Source organism: Vicia villosa, linkage group LG7 (genome assembly GCF_029867415.1).
Source record: "Vicia villosa cultivar HV-30 ecotype Madison, WI linkage group LG7, Vvil1.0, whole genome shotgun sequence".
NCBI lineage: Eukaryota > Viridiplantae > Streptophyta > Magnoliopsida > Fabales > Fabaceae > Vicia > Vicia villosa.
Genome location: NC_081186.1, coordinates 126,247,320 through 126,268,279, shown reverse-complemented (window position 1 = coordinate 126,268,279; position 20,960 = coordinate 126,247,320). Strand labels below are relative to the sequence as shown.

General features: G+C 33.6%; 3 protein-coding genes across 3 annotated transcripts; all 3 read left to right on the top strand.

Annotated features, from left to right (window-relative positions):
* Positions 1-6,137: 6,137 nt before the first annotated feature.
* Positions 6,138-7,049, top strand: LOC131620160 (uncharacterized). Its single transcript, XM_058891173.1, has one exon. It carries the CDS (start codon positions 6,138-6,140, stop codon positions 7,047-7,049), a length of 912 nt encoding a protein of 303 aa, XP_058747156.1.
* Positions 7,050-9,154: 2,105 nt separating this feature from the next.
* On the top strand, positions 9,155-10,704 carry LOC131620159 (uncharacterized). The gene is made up of 2 exons (XM_058891172.1): positions 9,155-9,813; positions 10,086-10,704. The coding sequence occupies exons 1-2, from the start codon at positions 9,155-9,157 to the stop codon at positions 10,702-10,704; spliced, it is 1,278 nt and encodes a 425-aa protein (XP_058747155.1).
* A 296-nt stretch (positions 10,705-11,000) lies between these two features.
* Positions 11,001-11,597, top strand: LOC131620158 (uncharacterized). The gene has a single exon (XM_058891171.1). It carries the CDS (start codon positions 11,001-11,003, stop codon positions 11,595-11,597), a length of 597 nt encoding a protein of 198 aa, XP_058747154.1.
* The last annotated feature ends 9,363 nt before the right edge of the window (positions 11,598-20,960 follow it).

Genomic DNA, 20,960 nt, shown 5'->3' with positions numbered 1-20,960 from the left:
GCAGTGTCGCCAGCTGCCGCGGCGCGGAAAATACTCGAGCATTCGCACGCTCGATATACAATAGAGTTGCCACCAAATTTTTCTCCCCCTACTGATATTGTGATGACTTCTTTATATAGTGTTCAAGCTAGAATTTTGAGGAGGAATTTTTGAAATAGAACCCTTGCTTGTTAAGTTTCTTGCAGGTTTTTGTTTTGGCTATTTCATTGTAATATTTGGACTTATTTGGACAGCACTTTGTGCAGGTTGGGCAACAAGGTTGGTGGACCGGTGTAGCAAGTTTGTTTTATTGCTTTGTGCAGCAGGCATGGGATGGTGATGAAGACATGGACGTGAACTTCTTGTTTTTTTACTGATTTAACTTTCAAATTTTGTAACTGCCAATATAAGGCTCCAACATGTAATGTTTTAAATACATGAGTATATATTATACTTTGGAATCCCATTTCTGCTTGTTGACCATTGAGATGAAAAGATTCTAATAAAGTGTGAATTGTTTAAACTAATGACAAAAACGGAGAAACAAAAGTGTTTTAATAAAAAACTGAGACTCAAATGTTTGATTAAAGAAAAGATTTTTAAATAGAAAAAGGTGCAAATGTTTGATGAAATACAAACGGTAGAAAAGATAATTAAAAAAACCAGTTGCTTTGAGACTCAAAAATCTCAACCTCATTCCAAATGTGCTCTCCTTTCAAATCCCTTGTGATAAGATGTCAAAAAATGACATCAATTTTTCCAGTATAATCGGTTCAAGTCTTAAACTTGAAAGGATTAAAGGGAAATAATGAGGTTTAATAAGACAATTGATTGAAAGAAATTATCTTATTTCAACCTTAAGATATGTTATAAGACAGATTCAAAACCAAGTTCAAGATTAAACCAACTCTCATCTGTCTCTTTTGAATTTAAAATGAGGAACAACAACTATGCTAATCAACTATGCTAAGGGGATGATCATGCGTGCATGAGATGAGAACTAGAGAACTGGTCTCAAAGCCATGACCTAGATGATTATGCTAGATGAATGTAAATGCCACAAGATAAGTAGATGAAATATAAATTTATCTAAATTAATGATATGGATAAAATGGGAGGGTGAAAATTAGGGTACTACAACCACGAACGAATATATCAACCAATCATTGAGTCGTAGAAGAACAAAGAAAATTCTAGAGGCATATCTATCTTATTATTACAATCAGCTACACTGATTCTTTCATAAAGAACAGTAGTAAATACTCGGGATGTGTTGATGTTCATAAGGTATATCCTTATGCACGGTGCATAAATACTCAAATATTTTTTATATTACTCAAAGTAATATATTTATTATTCAAAATAGTATAAATATTGCTCAGAACAATGAATATATTACGCAAAATAGTTAAAATTCGATATTAGATGTATACAAATAATGCATATATTATTCATGGATTATGATATTATTACTCGTTTCTAACTAAAATGTTACACGTAACTATTTAAATATTACTCGTACGAGACTTATGCACCGTGCATAAGGATATACCTTATGCACATTAACCTGACCCATAAAGACTCTTAAGCCCACAACAAATACTCCTCCATCACTTATGAACAACGCTTGTTCGGAGCTATAAAAAATTGAGAACAACGATGATGATAAATCTAAGGTTGGTGCGAAGCTCTAAAGCTAACAAACACTCAAAACATCAAGGTAAAAAATTTCATTAAATATCAAAATTGTTACACCAACAATGCAAAAGCCCGAGAAACATTTAGGACATAAATAATACAAGGAAAAATAAAATAAAATCAAGCTGAGAAATTTTAAGCCAAGGGACTAAGACCAACTCTCATATTTACCCTAGAAGCAGACTTAAAAAAGTCCAGAACCTCAACATATTATTTTGAACTCGGACAGAACGTCTTCGTCTGTTCAACGACTCATTCTTGGAATTCAACCACAACTCACAGGAGGCAAAAGGGTTACCTCTGGAAGGTTTTATGAGTTGTATTGTTTGGCGCTCGACATATCTAACTCGTGTCATTAGCCGGAGGAATAGATCCTATGTAGCTATTAACTGGGCTACAACTTTTTTTTGATCGTGATACTAATGTAGAATATGAAAGTTTGAAAGGTAAATATTTTCATAATTGTTAGGACTAGGAGTTGTTCCAATAAACTTAAACCTCTTCAGTTTTATGACAAATTAGTCTGATTTAGAATGTTAACATATTTTTCTGTATTGGTTTGAATTGCAAGTTATTATTAAAGGAATAAGTGATAAATTTCAGTTAGCTGAACAACAAGGGACAAAACTAGTTCTAAATTTTTGATGAATTTTATTATGTAGGAAACAAAATTCAAAAGTAAATAAGAACTCAACTAGAATAGCCAACAAGGGACCAACTTCGAATTAGAGGTATTATTTCTTCGGATGCTAATCTTAATCGCGTCCTTTGTTTGTTTGTTGATGAGTCTTTGGACCATTCTTTTTTGAGTTGTGTAGTATAGCGAGATTGATTTGAAGGGAGATTAGGGAGTGGATTGGTTTCAAAGATTATTTGGTGGAAAATCCGGTATGTTTCAAGGAAAGTTTTTTGAGGTGGTATCTCTTTTGTAAATCTCAGAAAGTTAGAGATGGAAAAGCAGGAGTTATATGGTTAGCTATTTGTCAGAATATCTGGATTCTTAGGAATTACATTATTTTTTAGAACCATGGTTGGAATGTTCTTGATGTAGTTTGGAACATTAAATTTATAGTTTGGAAATGATCTCTCATTAGTGATATTGCAAATACCAATTGCAATTTTTATGATATTTGTAAAAATCCGTTGTATTTCTTATCGTAGGAGCAATTGGTAGGCAATGTTGTTTTTTTCGATTATTTTGTAATCAGGTTTGAGAACCCTTAATTTCATTTATAAATACTAACGTCCAGATAGGCATTCACGTGCCCGTCTGTCCGCTTTCTTTAGTGTGCAATCGGATAAAAATATAAACAGTATTTTTTATGTGTTGATTTTTTTTTTATTTTAATTATTTATAAAATAATAAAAAAACATAATGCAAAAGAAATGAAAACTACCCTATAATATAATGCAAGTGACTTGATGTACCCTCTTTGTTTACATTTTGAGGAAGATTTAAATCACCTCTTCTTTGGTTGTTCTTTTTCAAATTTATGGTGGAATAAATTGCTTCTTTGGTTAAATTTGCGCGATGACTTTTTGGTCGATTCGTTTTTAGCCCGCTTTTGTTGGTTAGAGAATCACTTTGAAGAGGAGTATGGTGTAAAATTGAGATGGTTCTTCGGCTTACTTTTTTGTTGGATTATTTGAAAATGTAGGAATGATGTTATTTTTAATGGCTTAGTGTTAGATTCCTTTGATGGCTTGTTTTTATTGAAATCTTTGTCATGGGATTGGATGGAAGTTTTTTTTAGGAATTATTGTAATGGTTCGAGGGAGGATTGGTTCCGAGACCCGAGAGCTTTCTTTTTGTGATTTGGTGGGTTAGGTTGGTAACAATCTTTTATTTTTTGTAATTTGTTTCTTTGGGTTGAGCACCCCTAGTGCTTTTTAATTCATTCTTTACTTATAAAAAAAAAGTTAGTAAAAAGTGGTTGAAGTTAAAAAACAAAATTAAAAAGAGTATAGTTGAAAGAAAAATAAATTACACCAAAATCATATTTTGCCATTAAAAAAATATTGCTATTAACCAGTTTTTTTGGTGTTTATATTTCATGTCAACCAACCATTATTGTTACTCCGTTTGGAGAAAAGGACGAAGTAGTAGTCAAGTTAAAAACATTTTTGTAACCTTAGTCTTTTATTAGTTTATGTAGTTTCAACTTTCCATACTCTCTTTGCTTGTCATGACTTTATGCATTTGCATAAAATAAAATAATAGAATTAGTTTATGCTTTTTTATAAATATTTGATCGATAAATGTAATGATGATGAAATGAAAATGAATGGATAAATTAAGACTTAAATTTACTTTTGGTCCATGTAAGTTTTTGATTTTTGTTTCTGTAAATTTTTCATTATATCTTATTTTTTATTTGAGATTTAGTTCCTAAAATCAAAATTTGCAGGCAAATCTGCAGGTTTACTGCGAATTTTTCTTCAAAATTTCCTGCGAATTTTGATTTTAAGGACTAAAACAAAAGTGAAATTTAAATATAGAAACTCAGAAGAAAAAAATTTTACAGGAGCAAAAATAAAAAACTCGCTAATTTACATAGACCAAAAATAAATTAAAGCTAAAAATTAATTTTAAATTTGTTAGTTTCTCACTATAACCTCAAAAATATGTTCATAACACTGATTTACTAGGTACATACGAGTTGGTGGCCTCCTATCCCTTTTCATAAGGTGTCTACTAAAATTAAACGCTAATAAATGGTAAGGTTGTTTGTTCAATTCAACGTAATTTTTGTCTGCAATCAATAAGAGATTGGTGATGATTGGTTCCCCAATTTTTTAATAGATGTTCATTGACAATGATTGTTTTGTAGGATATCTTATTCTAAAGGTGATAATTTACCCTACCGCTTGCACTCCAGGTCTTCCTAAGATACTGGAAATCCATAATCTCTTCAAGATCCATTGATCTTTTCGTTAGTCATCTTACTACACCAATCTTGACTTACTTAAGAAATGTACTTTCTTAAAGTGAAAGTTAAGTAACTTAACTGTGGTATCTTCCTCCATCAGTAGAAGTATGTCAAACAAATTTTGTTTAGATTTATAACATAGGAAAGTGTAATGAAGCATGCAATATTCCCGTTGTTCTAGAAAATATTTTTGATACAACCCAACTTAGACAAATGACAAGATATGCAAGGTATTTGCATGCCACTTGATCCAATCACACATTCTTTTATCTACCTGCTAGGTATATGAAGAGATCAACTAAATTTCATTTGACTACCATCGAGAGGTTGATGAGATATCTTAAATGACCAACAAGTCTTAGAATCTTGCCCATGAAAAATACAGTGGTGAAGCTATAAAGGTGATGAAATTAAGATTTTGTCAGATATCATGATGAATGTAATAGAGCCTCTAGATAGAGAAATATTTACAAGGATACGAACTTTTTTGTTTTTGAACAAACAAGGATACGAACTTAAATCCATACTTTTAGAACTCCCAATAAAAAGTGAAAAAATTAAAAATTATTAAAAATTTAATTTCTTTTTTAATCACCATCATGGGGTGGTTGGTTTAATCACCATCTTAAAAATTTATTTTCATTTTTTAATTAATTAAAAAAATATGATTGGTTTTAAAAATGGTTGGTTTAAAAATGACAGTACAATTGTGTAAAAATGGGGTAAATCCATGTGTAAAATAAAATTAAAAAAATCATAGTACAATTGTGTGTATATCCTATGATTGGTTATGTGTAAATTCATGTGTCTATATAAATATTTTTTCTCTAAATATAATTTCATTTTTAAACCAAGTCATTTTTTTATAAACAAGAGGGTCAAAGCCCGAAAGAAAGAAAAGCTACACAGCTACGATTCTAAGGATAGATAAACCAATGAATTTTTGTGAAAAAGGTTTGAGAGGAAATCTGAAACTTCTTCATAAACGTTACAATCGATCTTCAAAAGGCGCCCAATCTTTGTTAACTCATCCGCAACACTGTTTGCTTCGCGAAAAGTATGATCAATCTTCACAAGATCATGCTTGGCCATTATGTATGGTACAAATGTATTGTAAATTAAAAGTGGGTCATTTAGGTCCTTACAAAATAGTTGGAGACAATCAGGTCCTTATTTTTTAATTCAAACATAGTATATATTAAAAACTTACACGTTTTTCTCTATTTTATGCCATATAGCATTTAATTTCCCTTTTCTTCGAGAAACTTATACCGTAAATTTTTCGTTTTTGTCAAACATGAATGGGTACTTTCAGAGCTAAATTGCTACGTTCATTTTTAATAAATTGGGAAAATTTTGTGAGAAATAATTGACACGAATAAAATAGGATGCTTTTAAATATACTAACTAATTCAAAATTAAATATATCCAAATAAATGTATAATAATAACTACTCCATTCTTAACTTCTCTCTAGGAGAGAGTTAGGGTCTTCGTTCCGTTTTTTCCATGGTCAAAGCTGGATTCGCTCATGACGAAGGTGGATGGAGGCATGTTTCTCATTTCAAAGTCGGAAGAGGTTCGAACCAGAGATGGGATACATTTCCATGGGGGGGGGGGGAATCAGATTCTAAGGGAAGGAAAGATTGCGTTTGTGACCTCATTCTACGACTCTGAGTTTCCTGATACATATTGTGCTAGGGATTTGTTTCAACTCTTTGGGTGTGAGGGAACGGTGGCGGAGGTTTTTATTTCTCCAAAGAGGAATGGCATTGGCAAACGATTTGGGTTTGCTAGGTTTTCAGAGGTAGAAGACGGTAGATTACTAGCGGTACGTCTCGATAATATTTTGATTTTAGGGAAGAAGATTCATGTGAATCTCCCGAGATTTGCAAGGGGAGTGGGTAAGGTTGGAGGGAAGTCGTTTATCTCGACAAAGGGGCTTCATGCTAGCAGTGGTGGTTTCGCGGAGAGGAAGAACGAGGGTATGAATTTCAAAAAGGAGAGTCGAAGGGAAAACCGTTCTTATGCTGATATCGTGATGGGTTCAGGGACAAAGGCAGCGAAGATGCAAGGGTACAAGGCGTCTTTTTCTTACAACTCTTGTGAAGAACAAAAGATGAGACTTCAGAAGGCTTTTGTGGGCAAGACGATCTTACCAGGTGCAGCGTATAATGTTCATGTTCACATGGAGATGGAAGGTATATTTGCTGTCAAGGTGTCTCCGCTTGGTGGTAATCTGTGTCTGTTGGAAGAGTTAGAGAAAGGTTACATCGAGGATTTCCTGGGGTCGAATGATTGTTGGTGGAGCCTTTGGTTTAGCGAGGTCAAGAGATGGGATGCAGACTCGGTTGATGAACACAGAGATGCATGGGTGAGGGTCTATTGCATTCCAGCTATAGCATGGCAATCGGAATTTTTCGTTTCTTTGGCGGAGTCCTAGGGTTTGTTTTCGTGTATTGACGAGAAGACAGCGGAAGGCAAGGTCTTAGATGTTGCTAGGATTCTGCTTAAAGTTCTGGTGCACTTCATTTTTCCGGATTTTGTTCACGTCAACATAGACGGTCGATCGTTCAAGCTTCGATCAGGGAAGATGTTATGGGTCAATTCAGACTTTTTCCAGGTAACTCTAAATCTACTTCTTCTTATGATGTAGATTCTTCGGAATCTGATAACAATAGTTGCGACCTCGACTTAGCTTTTAGGTCTGATCATTCTGTGGACAGTGTTAGACAGAGTACTTCTCCTGTTAGTACTAGTAGTATCAGTCCTGTTCTTTGTCCGGTTTCGCCGGATCTCAATTGTCTGCCTGTGGGTTCTGTTTTCTCGGGGAAGGTGGGAAGTTCTGGCAAAGGTAATATGAATGGTAGTTCTGGGAAGGGGAGTAAGACTGTGGGGGTGGCTGGTGAGAGTTCGGCGGACATAATTGAGGTTTTTTCCAATTCTGTGTTGGTAACTCAGCAATTAGAAGGAGCCGGGGATGGAGGAAATTCTGATTTTGGGAATTTTGATGGTGCATTGAGTCGCCTTCGGAATCCCCCGGTTATTCAAGGAGGTGGGGACCGGTTTGAGGGACGTGACGATACGAAGAAATGTGGTGCGGTAGAGGAGTCTTATAATGGTGGAAAAAAGAAAATTAAAATGAAGTGTTTGAATGGTGTGGGAGGTTTAGGTAAGGGATGCTTGAGCAAAAGGAGAAAAGGAAAGGAATTTAAAAGAATAAGAGGTAGGGACAATACAGAGGAGTTGTGTGAGGTTAGCAAGAAGGGCTCTCTAGAGAAGTTTATTCATAAAGAAGGCGAGGGTCAAAATAGTGGTTCGGTTTCTTTGTTTTATGGCACTCAAAGGGAGGATTCTGATATTAGAAGAAGCAATTTTAGACAATGGGAGTTTTTGAACAATGAGGATCCCGGAAAATTGTGGTCGGCTATAGTGGCTTCGGGTGTTGTGGAAGAGGAGGGGCGAAGTAAACTTCTAAGTAGGATTGAGGATCTCGAAAGAGGGAAAGACATAGAAGGGAAGGCAAGGAGGGTGTCCAACAATGATTCCTAATGATTATAGATTCATTGAACATTAGAGCGGGTATGAATATTCTCAAGAGAAGGAGAATTCCGTCTTTGATTAAGAAGGGCAACGCGGATATTTTTTTATTACAAGAGACTAAAGTGGTGAGTATGGATGATGCGACGGCTAAAAGTTTTTGGAGAGATACGGAGGTGGGTTATTCTTTTTCCAATTATTTGGGGAGATCGGGGGGGATTCTTACCATTTGGAATAAGGATTAATAGACGTGGAGATTAGCTCTAAAGGGGATGTTTTTTGGGAATCAAGGTGAGGTGGAAAAATCAAATTTACTATGTTGTGAACGTGTATTCATCTTGTAAGCTTAGTAAAAAGAGAGTGTTGTGGAATGATCTTCTTGGTTTGATGGAGAAATTCAAAGATGGGGAGTGGATTTTAGGTGGCGATTTTAACGCTATTAAAAATGGCGGTGAAAGAAGAGGAAGGGCGGTTTCGGAGAATCAAAGAGAGGTAAATTTATTCGCGAAATTCATTGACAAGACTCTTTTGGTGGACATACCTTGTAAAGGGAAGAAATTTTCTTGGTTTAGTGGAGATGGCAAGTCGAAAAGTAGAATTGATCGGTTCCTTTTATCTAGTAAAGTTGTGAATAGATGGAAGGTGATTGGTCAATTCATTGGAGACCGGGATGTTTTGGACCATTGTCCTATTTGGGTGAAGTCAGATAAGGTTAATTGGGGGCCTAAACCTTTTAGATTCAATAACGAGTGGTTCGCTTTCGATTATTTTATTCCGTTTGTGGAGAGTGAGTGGAAGGGTATGAAGATAGAGGGAAGAGGAGAACTTGGCCGAGGAGAACTTGATGGCGGATAACTACGCTAACTTTGATGAGAATATGCTCTTGAGAAGGGAAGCTTGTGGTAGATTTTGGAAGAATTTAAGGTTGAAGGAAAATATGCTTCTTCAAAAATCTAGAGTGAAGTAGCTTAAAGAGGGAGATTACAATAGTGGTTTTTTAACAAGGTTATGAAACAAAGAAGAAGGATTAATCATTTAGGGCCGTTAAACCATGTGGGGGTGGTGGTAGAGTCGGTGGAGGAAGTGAGGGAAGTGGTGTTCAATCATTTTAGCAACAAGTTTTTTGAAGTTGAAAGTGTGAGACCGACCTTGGACGGTATTCATTTTAGATCCATAAGCGGTGGAGAAGCTTCGGAGATTGAAAAACCTTTTCTTGAAAATGAGATTAAAGAGGCAGTGTGGAATTGTGGTGGGGAGAAAAGTCCGGGTCCGGATGGGTATTCTTTTCTTTTTTTAAAGAAGTGTTGGCATATTACCAAAGTTGATTTTGTTAACTTCTTCAAGTCTTTCTTTGAAGGAAATTTTATTTCAAAGACGGTGTGTTCTTCATTCCTTACTCTTATTCCCAAGTGCAAAAATCCTTTGAGTTTGGACGATTATAGACCTATTTGTTTGGTGGGATGCATGTACAAGGTGGTGGTTAAGCTTTTGGCGGGTAGATTAAAAGGGGTACTTAATTCGATCATATCTAATTCTCAAAGTGTTTTTGTTCCTGGGCGGCAATTGTTGGATGGTGTTCTAGTGGCGAATGAGGTGGTGGATTTTGCTAGAAAAGAGGGAAAAATTGTCTTCTTTTCAAGGTTGATTTTGAGAAGGCTTATGATAAGGTCAATTGGAGCCTTTTAAGGTATATGCTTAAAAGGATAGGGTTCAGTGATAAATGGATGAAGTGGATAGAGTTGTTGATTTTTAATAGTAAGATGTCGGTGCTTGTGAATGGGAGCCTTACGAAGGAGTTCTTTGTTCATAAGGGGTAGAGGCAAGGGGACCCTCTTTCTCCTTTCCTTTTTGTGTTAGTGGCGGAAGGATTAACGGGTCTTGTGAAGCAATCTATCCATGTAGGTGAATTCCAAAAATTCACTCTTAGTGATTCTTGTAGTGTGGACATCCTTCAATTTGTGGATGACACGTTGATTGTGGGAGAGGGGAATTGGAAACATGTTCGTGCTTTGAAAGTGGTTCTTAGGGCTTTTGAAATTGTTTCGGGGTTAGGCATTAATTTCCATAAAAGTAAATTAATTGGGATTAATTCTAACAATCACTTTTTGGATGCCGTGTCTCACTTTCTTTCTTGCAAGAGAGAGGAGTCTTGCTTTCATTTCCTTGGTATTCCGATTGGTTGTAATCCGAGGAAGGAATCTACTTGGAATCCTCTAGTGGCTAAAATGAAGAGTATATTGGAAGGTTGGACAAACCGGTTCTTGAACTTAGGTGGAAGGATTACTCTTTTGAAGTCCGTGCTTAGCTCCTTAGCTATTTTCACTATGTCTTTCTACAAAGTTCCGTCTAGAGTGGTGAAGAAATTTACTAGCATCCAAAATAAATTTCTTTGGGGGGGAGTGGAGGATAAGAGGAAAATTCATTGGGTGAAGTGGAGCGATGTAAATTTTCCTTTGGAGGATGGAGGGTTAGGTGTGAAAAATATCAACTTGTTTAATTTTGCTCTCCTTTGTAAATGGAGATGGAGAATTCTTGAAGGGAGTAATTCTTTATGGTAAAATATTTTGCAATCTAGGTACGGTGACTTAAACTCTATTATTTTTGGCGACGGTAGAGATAGTAAAGTTTCCCCTAATTGTTCTTTTTGGTGGAAGGACTTGTTAAAAGTTGGTTCCTTTTCCTTTAATGATCCCATTGTTGACAAGAGTAGATTTAATGTGCATAATGGTTTTTCCACTCCGTTTCGGGATTCCTCTTGGTTGGAAGAGTAGATGGAAGTGGGGGGATTTAGGTGTGAAAGATGGGGCTCTTAAGGGTCGGTTGGTGGATTTCGGAGGTTTGAAGGAAGGTAGGGATGCCGTGGTGTGGAGAGGAAAGGCGTACGGTTTTGAGCTTTTCGGTAGCCTCGTGTTACGATTACTTTAGACGGGTTCGGACACCTCATGGTCCTTTTGACAAAAATCATGTGGCGTTTGGATTCCTTTGGAAATCGGAGGTTCCTTATAAAGTGAAGGCGTTTGGTTGGAGACTTTTTCGAAATAGACTCCCTACTTTAGATCTCTTGTTGAGAAGACGTTTGGCTATTCCCGCGGATAGCTTAAATTGTATTCTTTGTGACAATGGTGAGGAGAATTCGAGGCACTTCTTTTTTTCTTGCGAGGTGGTTAAGAAGGTGTGGTTGGAGCTGTTTTGGGTGGGAAAAAAGGAGTCGAATGAGGAAGATTGTAAAGGTAATTTCTTGGATTGGCATAATTTTTTCCGATCGAAGAAAGTGAAAAAAGGGAAGGAGGGGATGATTTGGCTTGCTTGTTGTTGGACTCTTTGGATCCTTAGGAACAGTGTTCGTTTTCGGAAGGATAAATGGAGTGTTAACGATATTGTTTGGAATATTAAGTTTTTGGCTTGGAAGTGGATGTTTTGCGGTAAAATTACTCATCCCAATTTCTCATAATACGATTTTGTTATGGACCCTTTGTTTTTCCTCTCGTAGTAGTAGTTGGTTTGTAATTTTCCTCTTGGTCGGGATTTTTCGAGTTCGTTTGTAATGGGTTGGAGAACCCTTTGTTCTCCTTTTTTCTTTAATAAAGTTTATCTTACTTACTAGAAAAAACTACTCCATTCTTCTCAAAATAAATAAATGATACTTATTTTGAGATAAATTAACATTTATTTTGAGATAAATATTTTTTTATAAATGATACTTACTTAAATAATAATAACTACTCCATTCTTCTCAAAATAAATAAATGTCACATTTATAAAAAATATTTATCTCAAATTAATGTTGCTTTTTAATTTTCACTACAATTTTTATTTTTATTTTTCAATTGTATTCTCTAATTAATACTTTCACTTTATACACACTAATAACAAAGAATAATTTCATAAAATTATTGATATTCCTTTTTCTCATTTATTATATTTTTTATATATGTAAAAGTGTCACGTATGAATCTTATTTTAAAAGGGAGTAAATATAAAATATGCCTTATATTAAATTTTGATTTAGGCTTATGCAAGTACTAGGTCAACCTTACTATGGTTGATCCAAATATTACATACGTACACAAACTCATCAAAATAACTAATTTAAAATTATTTTTTTGAACTAAAATGGATCTTCATTAACTGTTCAGTCACGGTTCAAAAGTAAGAAAAAAACCAGTTTAAAAAAAATATTATTAGAGAGACTAATATGACTCGGTTAAATTTTTAAAAATATTTTTAAGGAAAAAAAAAACCTAAAATTTTTTTCTTAAAAAAATATCTGAAAAATAATATATCCATTTTATCTAACTCCATTTAATTCTCAAAATTCATTTTTGAAAACAACATACTTATATGAAATAAAGATAAATCCAATTATGATAATTTGTTTTAAAATATATGGATATGGACAAAAACCGTCATGAACACCCCTAATTAATCCCGGTATTCTTTTATGAATTTAAAAATAATTAATTAGGTTTGAAAATGATTTTTTAGAGTTACTAGAATATAACCCGCGCGTTGCACGGTTGACCCATAATATACTCTATGTTGCTGAAAGACCAGAGAAGCTGATTGTGACAAGAATTCTTGTGCGACCTCTAGCTGTTCGACCTTCATTCATCGAGTTAGTATAATCAGAAGAGGAAGAAATCGTTCGTTGTATTTTATTTACATGATTGAATAATATTATATTTGATGAGTTACTTACTCTCACAGTAAAAAGAAACACATGTCATTTAAGGGGAATAAATACATCATGCATCATGCAGTAACACAAGTGGACAGTTGTAATAGAGAGGAAGAATGTGTCCCTTACTAGCTTAGTATTTGTATTTTTGACTGAGAAATTAACTAATACTTTTCCTCTTGATAACAGAGAGGCTAAATGAAGTAATCAAAGCAAATAACCGCTCAAAGGACCAAGTGGTTATGCTAAATTTATGGTATAGTAAGGCATTTTAAATAGTTTGTTGATATTTTGAGTTGCTCACTTTTTCCATTTAGAAAAGTATTTTTTTCTCTATATTACATACACTTCAAACCAGAATTTTGTTGCACTGAAGGTTTGCATTAGGTTTTATGTGGGGCATTAGTCTCTGCTTAGATTGTATCTCTGTATTATAATAGATTTAGGTCTATTCGCAACCTAGTTACTGAATCCGTTTTAGAATATTCATATTCTATGTGTTTTTACCAGAAATTTTCCCTCAATTCTCCCGGCTCCCCTTTGTTAGATAAGTCGGAAATAGTTTACAATTCTAGCTCACGTTTAGAAATGTGTTAGAATTATTTTGTCAGCCAACTGTTGTAGCTACCATAACACCATAATTGAATTAGTAATGTGAAAATAGATAGATGCTACTGCGTCATAACAATGTAATGTGAAAATTAAGTCTCTCACTCAATAGATTTTTCTCATTCTCTTATCAATTCAATTCAACCTTAACGGTTCAACTTTAAGACCCTTGGTTATTGAAATCTATTACAAAATCACACATGTGTATATATTTTAGTCCTTTGGAACTCTTACTTGGTAATATGTGTTTATATCATACCAAATGATAAAGAATCACATATTACAATTCTCTTCACAAAACTGTTAGCATATATATAAAATAAATTAAACATAATTTCTTTATGTCAATCTTATTTGATATAGCCACGTTTCATTTAATACTAATCACATTTTGAATTCATTAAACATCTGGCATACATATGGTAGAGTGGATATATATTATGCAACGTGGTTATAATCAATTCACTCCAACAGAAAATCAACTAAAACTAAAGAAAAGATAGAGAGAAATGAGAATATTAATTTTTCTTGTAAAATACTTAATATCTATCTACATTTTCTATTTCAAATCTACAGACAAATATAATAATAATAATAATAATAATAATAATAATAATAATAATAATATTAATAATAATAATAATAATAATAATAATAATAGAACTTAAATAGAGAGTAACGTGTTTATAGAGTTATTTTGTAAAATAAAAGTTAATTAAAAAAGTCTTTTACAAAATATTTAAGCATGATATTATACTAGTATGTAGGTCTTCATAATTTTATATATTTTCTACACAACCTCTTAATAGTGTTAGTGTTACAAATAAAGTTAAAAAATTGTTTGCACTTATAATTAACATGAATTTTGTATTTTTATTTGAAATGGCATTTTCATTTTCAAGTGGTTATATCACAAAGTTTTAAAGTTATTTATTCTCATGATCAATTTATGTAAAATAAAATATAGTATAACACATTAAAATATAAGTTAAATACAAAGAAGTTTAAACGGTGTGATAACCGAAAAAAAAAAAAGATAAATATATGATTGAAACACTTGACATAAATAAATAATAAAAACATAAAATATTTAAATTTTATTTATTTAAAAATCAATTAAGATTTTCTTCTTGTGTGAATGAATGACCATAAATTAAAATTATTAATATTGTATTCACTCTTACAAAAAGTCCACTAAAAACTAAAGAAAAAATAGAGAGAAATGAGAATATCAAATTTTGTTTGTAAAATTCTTAATATCTAACTACATTTTCTCTTTCATACCTACGGAAAAAAAAATTGAACAAAACTACATGTTTAATTATATTTATTTTATAAAATAAAAGTTAAGAAAAAGAGTCTAGTACAAAACTTTTAATATAACAAAGTATTTAAATAGTATACATTGCCCATTCAAATTCTACTAATATATATGGAGCACTTCATAATTTTATATATTTTTTACACAATCTCATAATAAGTGCGTGTGATCACATTTTGTGCAAGTGTTAAAAAAAAAAAAGAAAAAAAATTATTTGCATACTATTTATACTCAACATGAATTTTGTATTTCGATTTTAAATGACATTTTCATTTTTAAGTGGTTATCTCACAAAGCTTTTAAGTTAATTCATGTCATTATCAAATTATATAAAATAAAATAAAATATGAAAATATAAGTTAAATATCCAGATGTTTAAAGAGTTCAACCACTAAAACAAATAATCCCAAAAACAAATATGAAGGATTTTCCATAAAAAATTATGATGGACTTAAATTCAGATATTAAAAAAACTATTTCTTTATATTTACTAAAGATCACAAAATCTATCATATAAGAAAAGTCTACCATTTCCTCATCTCTTAGCTATGCCACATCAGCCTCTCCTCTCACAAAATTCCACATAATTCCTTTCCCATTGTAGGATTGAACTTTAAACCTCCAACCTCTCATGATCTCGCAGTTACAAATTATTTACTTTCTCTGGTCATTCACATTCACAACTGCTTACAGCACTAATGACCTCATATAATGCTTCTGCCTTCCAAGCCCCTTCTGCCTTCCAAGCCCTCCACCTTCCACGTTCCAAAACACTTTTATCATTACTATATATAACCATTCCACGCTCAAAACACTTTTATCATTACTATATATAACCATCATACTTTCACAGTATCTATCATATTCATCAAACCTAATCGTGGAAAATTTTGGTTTATACTATTTTTGCAATTACAGCCATTCCCACGACTATTCATGTGGAAAATTTTGGTTGATACTATTTTTGCAATTACAGCCATTCCCACGACTATTCATGGACAAACCGGAATTTAACATTTTTTTCTTTCTTTTCTTGATAGAAAATATCTTTCATGTTATTTGCGGGTTGAATTTGTAGTGTATCATTCTGAAGTACTAATTGGCGTTTCATGTTATTTGTTATTTGCAGGTTGAATTTGTAATGTATCATTCTGAAGTACCAATTGGCGTCACTCCATAGTATAAGGTTCGTTTTTTACATGAGTTGTTTCCAATCCCTATTTTCTATTTTTATTAACAATTTAAATATTGTCCTAATATGTGTTTTGGATTTTTTTCTGGTGCAGACAGTAGAAAACATCGTATACGATTCGTTTGAAATAAATATTCTTCTTTGACTGTCCCGAAAGTTTGAGCTGTAGAAGTGGAAATCAAGTTGGCTGGTGTCAATATACAATGGAGAATCTGCTTGAAATTACTGAGTTATGCTTGCGCAAGTTTTGTCAAAAATGTAGATATTATACTATGTAAATAACATTATATTTTATATTAATTCATAGAATGAACTTTAATTTTTTATATTTTAAGTGCAAATATTAATAAATAAATCTTAATTGATTGATTTTATGTTTGAGTGATATTTATATTAAATCTTAGGAATTATAGAAATTGTAGATATTATAATATGTAAATAAGATAATATTTTATATTAATTTATAGAACTAAAGAATATTTTAGTTAGGTCAAGTTAAGAAATTAAGGTTATCAATATATACAAAGTTAATTTTATAAAATATTATTGATATTTATTTATTATAAGGTCGAACAAAACAAAAAATAAAGATAAAATATTACAAATTAAAAATGTATACATAATTTTGAAATTTATAAGAAAATAGAATAAAGAGTAAAGAAAAAAACATTATATTTGTTTCGTTAAATAAAGAGTTTTGAAATGAAAAGACATAAATCATTTACCTATAAAAAAATTAAATATCATAATCATTTTTTTTTTTGGAAATGATAATTTTATTTCATAAACCAAAAAACAGTTAAGAAACAACAGCGATCAAACGATCCAGCCACAAAGGTTACATACAGCACCTACATAGGCAACATAAGCCTAGCTATGTGACTTCTAAGTCTGGGTTTCATCCAACAACGGTAGGTAATCATGTCGATGATTTTAAGACCAATATCTTTATTAATTGAAGTGGTTCCAAAACAGTACTGGTTACGTAATAACCATGCTTCATACACCGTCTCTACGAACGCGCATTTGAGGATTTCAGCTTTGTTTCCTTTTCCTTTACTAGCAGAAAGAATCCATCTCACTTCCTCATCCCATTGCTGCGGAGTATGCACATAACCGATCCATCCAAGCACCAAGGTCCAGGTGTCATAGAAAGGTTTGCAAGTGAAGAAAATATGATTTAGAGTTTCAATCTCATGACAGCAGCAACAACGGTAATTATCAAGCAGACCAAACCTGTGAAGTCGTTCTTTTGTTGGCAGCTTGTTGTGGCAAGCCATCCACGTAATGAATTTCGCACGGGGACGAGCATTATTGTTAAAGAACAGCTTTTTCCAAGGCACATCCGGCTGAACCGTGACCAGCTCATAATACACAGCCTTAGCATGAAATTTATCCTGTTGTACCATGTTATTCCAGCTGGGAAGGAGCATAGTTTTCTGACGCATATTCAGTATACGCTTTAGAATCCAAGAGCAATTATAGAGGATAGGAATCGACATAACATCCACAGTTTTCATATAATATACGTGAAGCCATTTCACCCATAAGCTGTCAGCCTTCCTGCATATATTCCAAAGCAACTTTAACATGTGAACAGTCCCCCAAATATCAAGAGATAGGATATTTAATCCTCCTTTGTTTTTCGGCCTACAAGTCTTCTCCCATGCTACAGGGGTCTTACGCTTCACAACATCACTTCCAGACCACAAGAAAGATCGGCATATAGCTTCAGCCATTTTCAGAATCTTCTTAGGGAGAGGGATGCTTTGGAGCCAAAAATTGGAAATTGAGAACAAAACGCTTTTGATGAGCTCAACCCTACCAGCAAAACTGAGAAGTCTAGCACTCCAATGCCGAACACGGGTAACCAACTTCTCAACCAGAATCATACATTGGGATATTGATAGTTTCTTGCTTGAGAGAGGAATACCAAGGTACCTAAAGGGAAGATTCCCTTCCTGGAAAGTAGTGATATGCAGTATCTTTATTCTGTCAGCACTTGGGACATTTCCAAAATATATCTTACACTTTAGGGGATTAGCAGAAAGGCCGGTTGAGTCCGTAAAAATTGAGAATGCGTGCATAAGAAGTTTGACTGATATCGGGTCATCTCGCGTAAACAAGAGTAAGTCATCAGCAAAACTAAGGTTGATGATTTTCAATTTATCACATTTAGCATGAAACTTGAAATTGGGATTCTTCTGAAGCTTTTGCAGCACACGATGTAAGTAGTCCATAACTAACACAAAAATCATGGGGGAGAGCGGGTCACCTTGGCGGAGGCCCCTTTTGGCAATCAAATTATTTGTATAATCTCCATTGACTTGATACCGGTAAGACACAGTTGTAATGGTAAGCATAACCAATCTAATGAACTTATGAGGGAAATTCATTTCGTGGAGGATAGTCTCCACCGCACTCCACTCAACAGAATCATACGCTTTCTGTAGATCGATTTGAAGCATACACCGAGGAGGGCCATTTTTCCTACTATATCCCTGAATTAACTCGTAGGCCAAGAGGATATTGTCTTGCATACGGTTACCTGGGATGAAAGCTGTCTGACTGTTGTGCACCACTTTACCAATTATATCCCCAAGCCTGGCTGTTAAGATCCTGGATATAATTTTGTAGAAGACAGTGCAACACGAGATGGGCCGGTTATCTTTCACCTTGTTAGCGTTAGAACTCTTGGGTATGAGTGTGACAATGGAGTTATTGGCTGCTTTGTAAAGTCTCTCTTCAGCAAAGAATTCTCTAATTGCTTTAACAAGATCATCTTTCACAATTAACCAACTGACTTTGTAAAACTTGGCATTATAGCCATCACAACCAGGAGCAGTGGAGTCCCTTATACCTTTCAAGCTTTTATAAATCTCATCCTCAGTGACCGGTTTCACAAGCCAGTCCCTCTGAGCTTGAGTGAGCTGATTACCTTTCCTCATCGCATCAAGGTCGATACCTTTCATACTACCAGCTGAGGAACCAACCAGATTGCCATAAAACTTAAGGATTTCATCCTTAATTTCACTTTGGTTATAGACCTCATGACCATCCTCTTTCACCAGGGAAGTAATTTGAGTTTGCTTAGTTTTGGCTTTGATCGTAGCATGAAAAAATGCGCTGTTCCCGTCCCCCATTCTAATCCAATCAACTTTTGACCTTTGATGTAGCATCTCTTCCTCAATATGATTCAGCCTGATGATGTGCTCCGTATTTGCTTTTACAGCATCAATGAGCTGAGGGTTCATCCTATCTTTAATCAGATCATTTTGGGACTGAAGGAGGTTAGCTCTAGCTTTGGACAGTTGCTCTTTGATACCCTTGTAAGGAAAGCTCAAGGTTCTGATGGTGTTTTGGAGCCTCTGTAGTTTTTTCCAGAAAACAAACATGGCTTTTCCCTCAAGGGGAAGCTCCCAGTTTTCTTTCACACGGTCTAGAAATTTCATCATCATAATCATTTTACTTGATTACAACTTTAATTTTTGATTTAATCTGATTGCAACTTTTGATTTATTATTTTTAATTTTTTTTGATTTAATGTGATTACAATTTTTAACTTCTTATCCATAATAATCCAAGCAACGTTATTTTAAAGAATGGTTTGTTGAAATAATGAAGCAGCACACCTATTTTCTTGATATGGAAATAATTGGTATATTATTGCAAATTTTAATAAATAAATTTCATTGATTAATTGATTTTATCTTTAAGTGATATTTATATTAAATCTTAGTAGCTATAAAAATTATAGATATTATAATATATAAATAACATAATATTGTATATTAATTCATATAACTAAAGAATATTTTAGTTAGGTCAAATTAAAAAAATTAAGTTTATCAAAATATATATATATATATATATATATATATATATATATATATATATATATATATATATATATATATATATATATATATATATATATATATTGTAATATCCCATATTGGTCTAAGCGTGATTATGTGATATTAGTAGAGTAATCAAGAGTGGCTTTAGGGTAATCCTTCTTAAGTGCAAGAACCATAATGGAACTAATGGAATTAGTTAAAATTGAACCAAATGGCATCTTGGTAAATACCATTTAGTTGGAGGGCAAATTGGTCCAAAGGAAGAGTATATCATTAAAAGGGTTTGTTTGGCTTAAAGGACCAAAATTGGAGCATAGAGAGAGGAGGAAGAACTTGGGAACAAGAGAGAAGAGTGAAAAATCTTGATCATCATCTTCATTTTCGCAACTATGGTACAGCCCTCACTAATCAGGTAATAATTCTTCACTCGTAACTCCGATTGAGCTGATTCTGGTCCCGTTGGAAAGCTTACGAATTTCTCTACAATTTGCATATATGGATCACCTCTTGCATGTTCTTTATCATGGAGAAAAACGCGTTTGAAGTAGAGGGTTTGATGCTGATTTTTAGGGAAGACATGCATGCGGGTTTGACAACATTGGAGGTAGAGTTTTGATCAAAGGAGAACCTTGAGAGCACAATCATCATCCTTTTAACCTCTACTACTCAGAATCTTCTTGGGATAAGGTGAGTTCCATTAGATAGAACTTGGGTAGGAATGGGAATTTCTTGCATGTTGAATGGGTTAGTGAGATTATACCTGCTATATGTCAGTGTTTGGATACTTGTTGTAGTATGCCTAATTAATTGTTGAAAATGTGTTCTTATGAGGTCCTTGCATGTTCTAGTAAGTTGATACATGTTAGGGCTTGATTTGGGATGAATTGGGGTGGAAAGTATGGATGTTAGAACCCAAATTCGTATTCTGCACTGTCAGGTTCGCTACAGCGAACTCTGTGTTCGCTGCAGCGAATGCCTGCAGACTGCATAATTGTGTTTTCACTAAAACGGCCATAACTTGAGTTCTACAACTCGAAACGGAGCGCCGTCAGAAGCGTTGGAAATGTCTTTCAGTATTCTATGTGATATTGCTTAGATAACATGCTTTTTATGCAGATATAAATTATGGTACATGATTAAATGTTGCTTGGGAT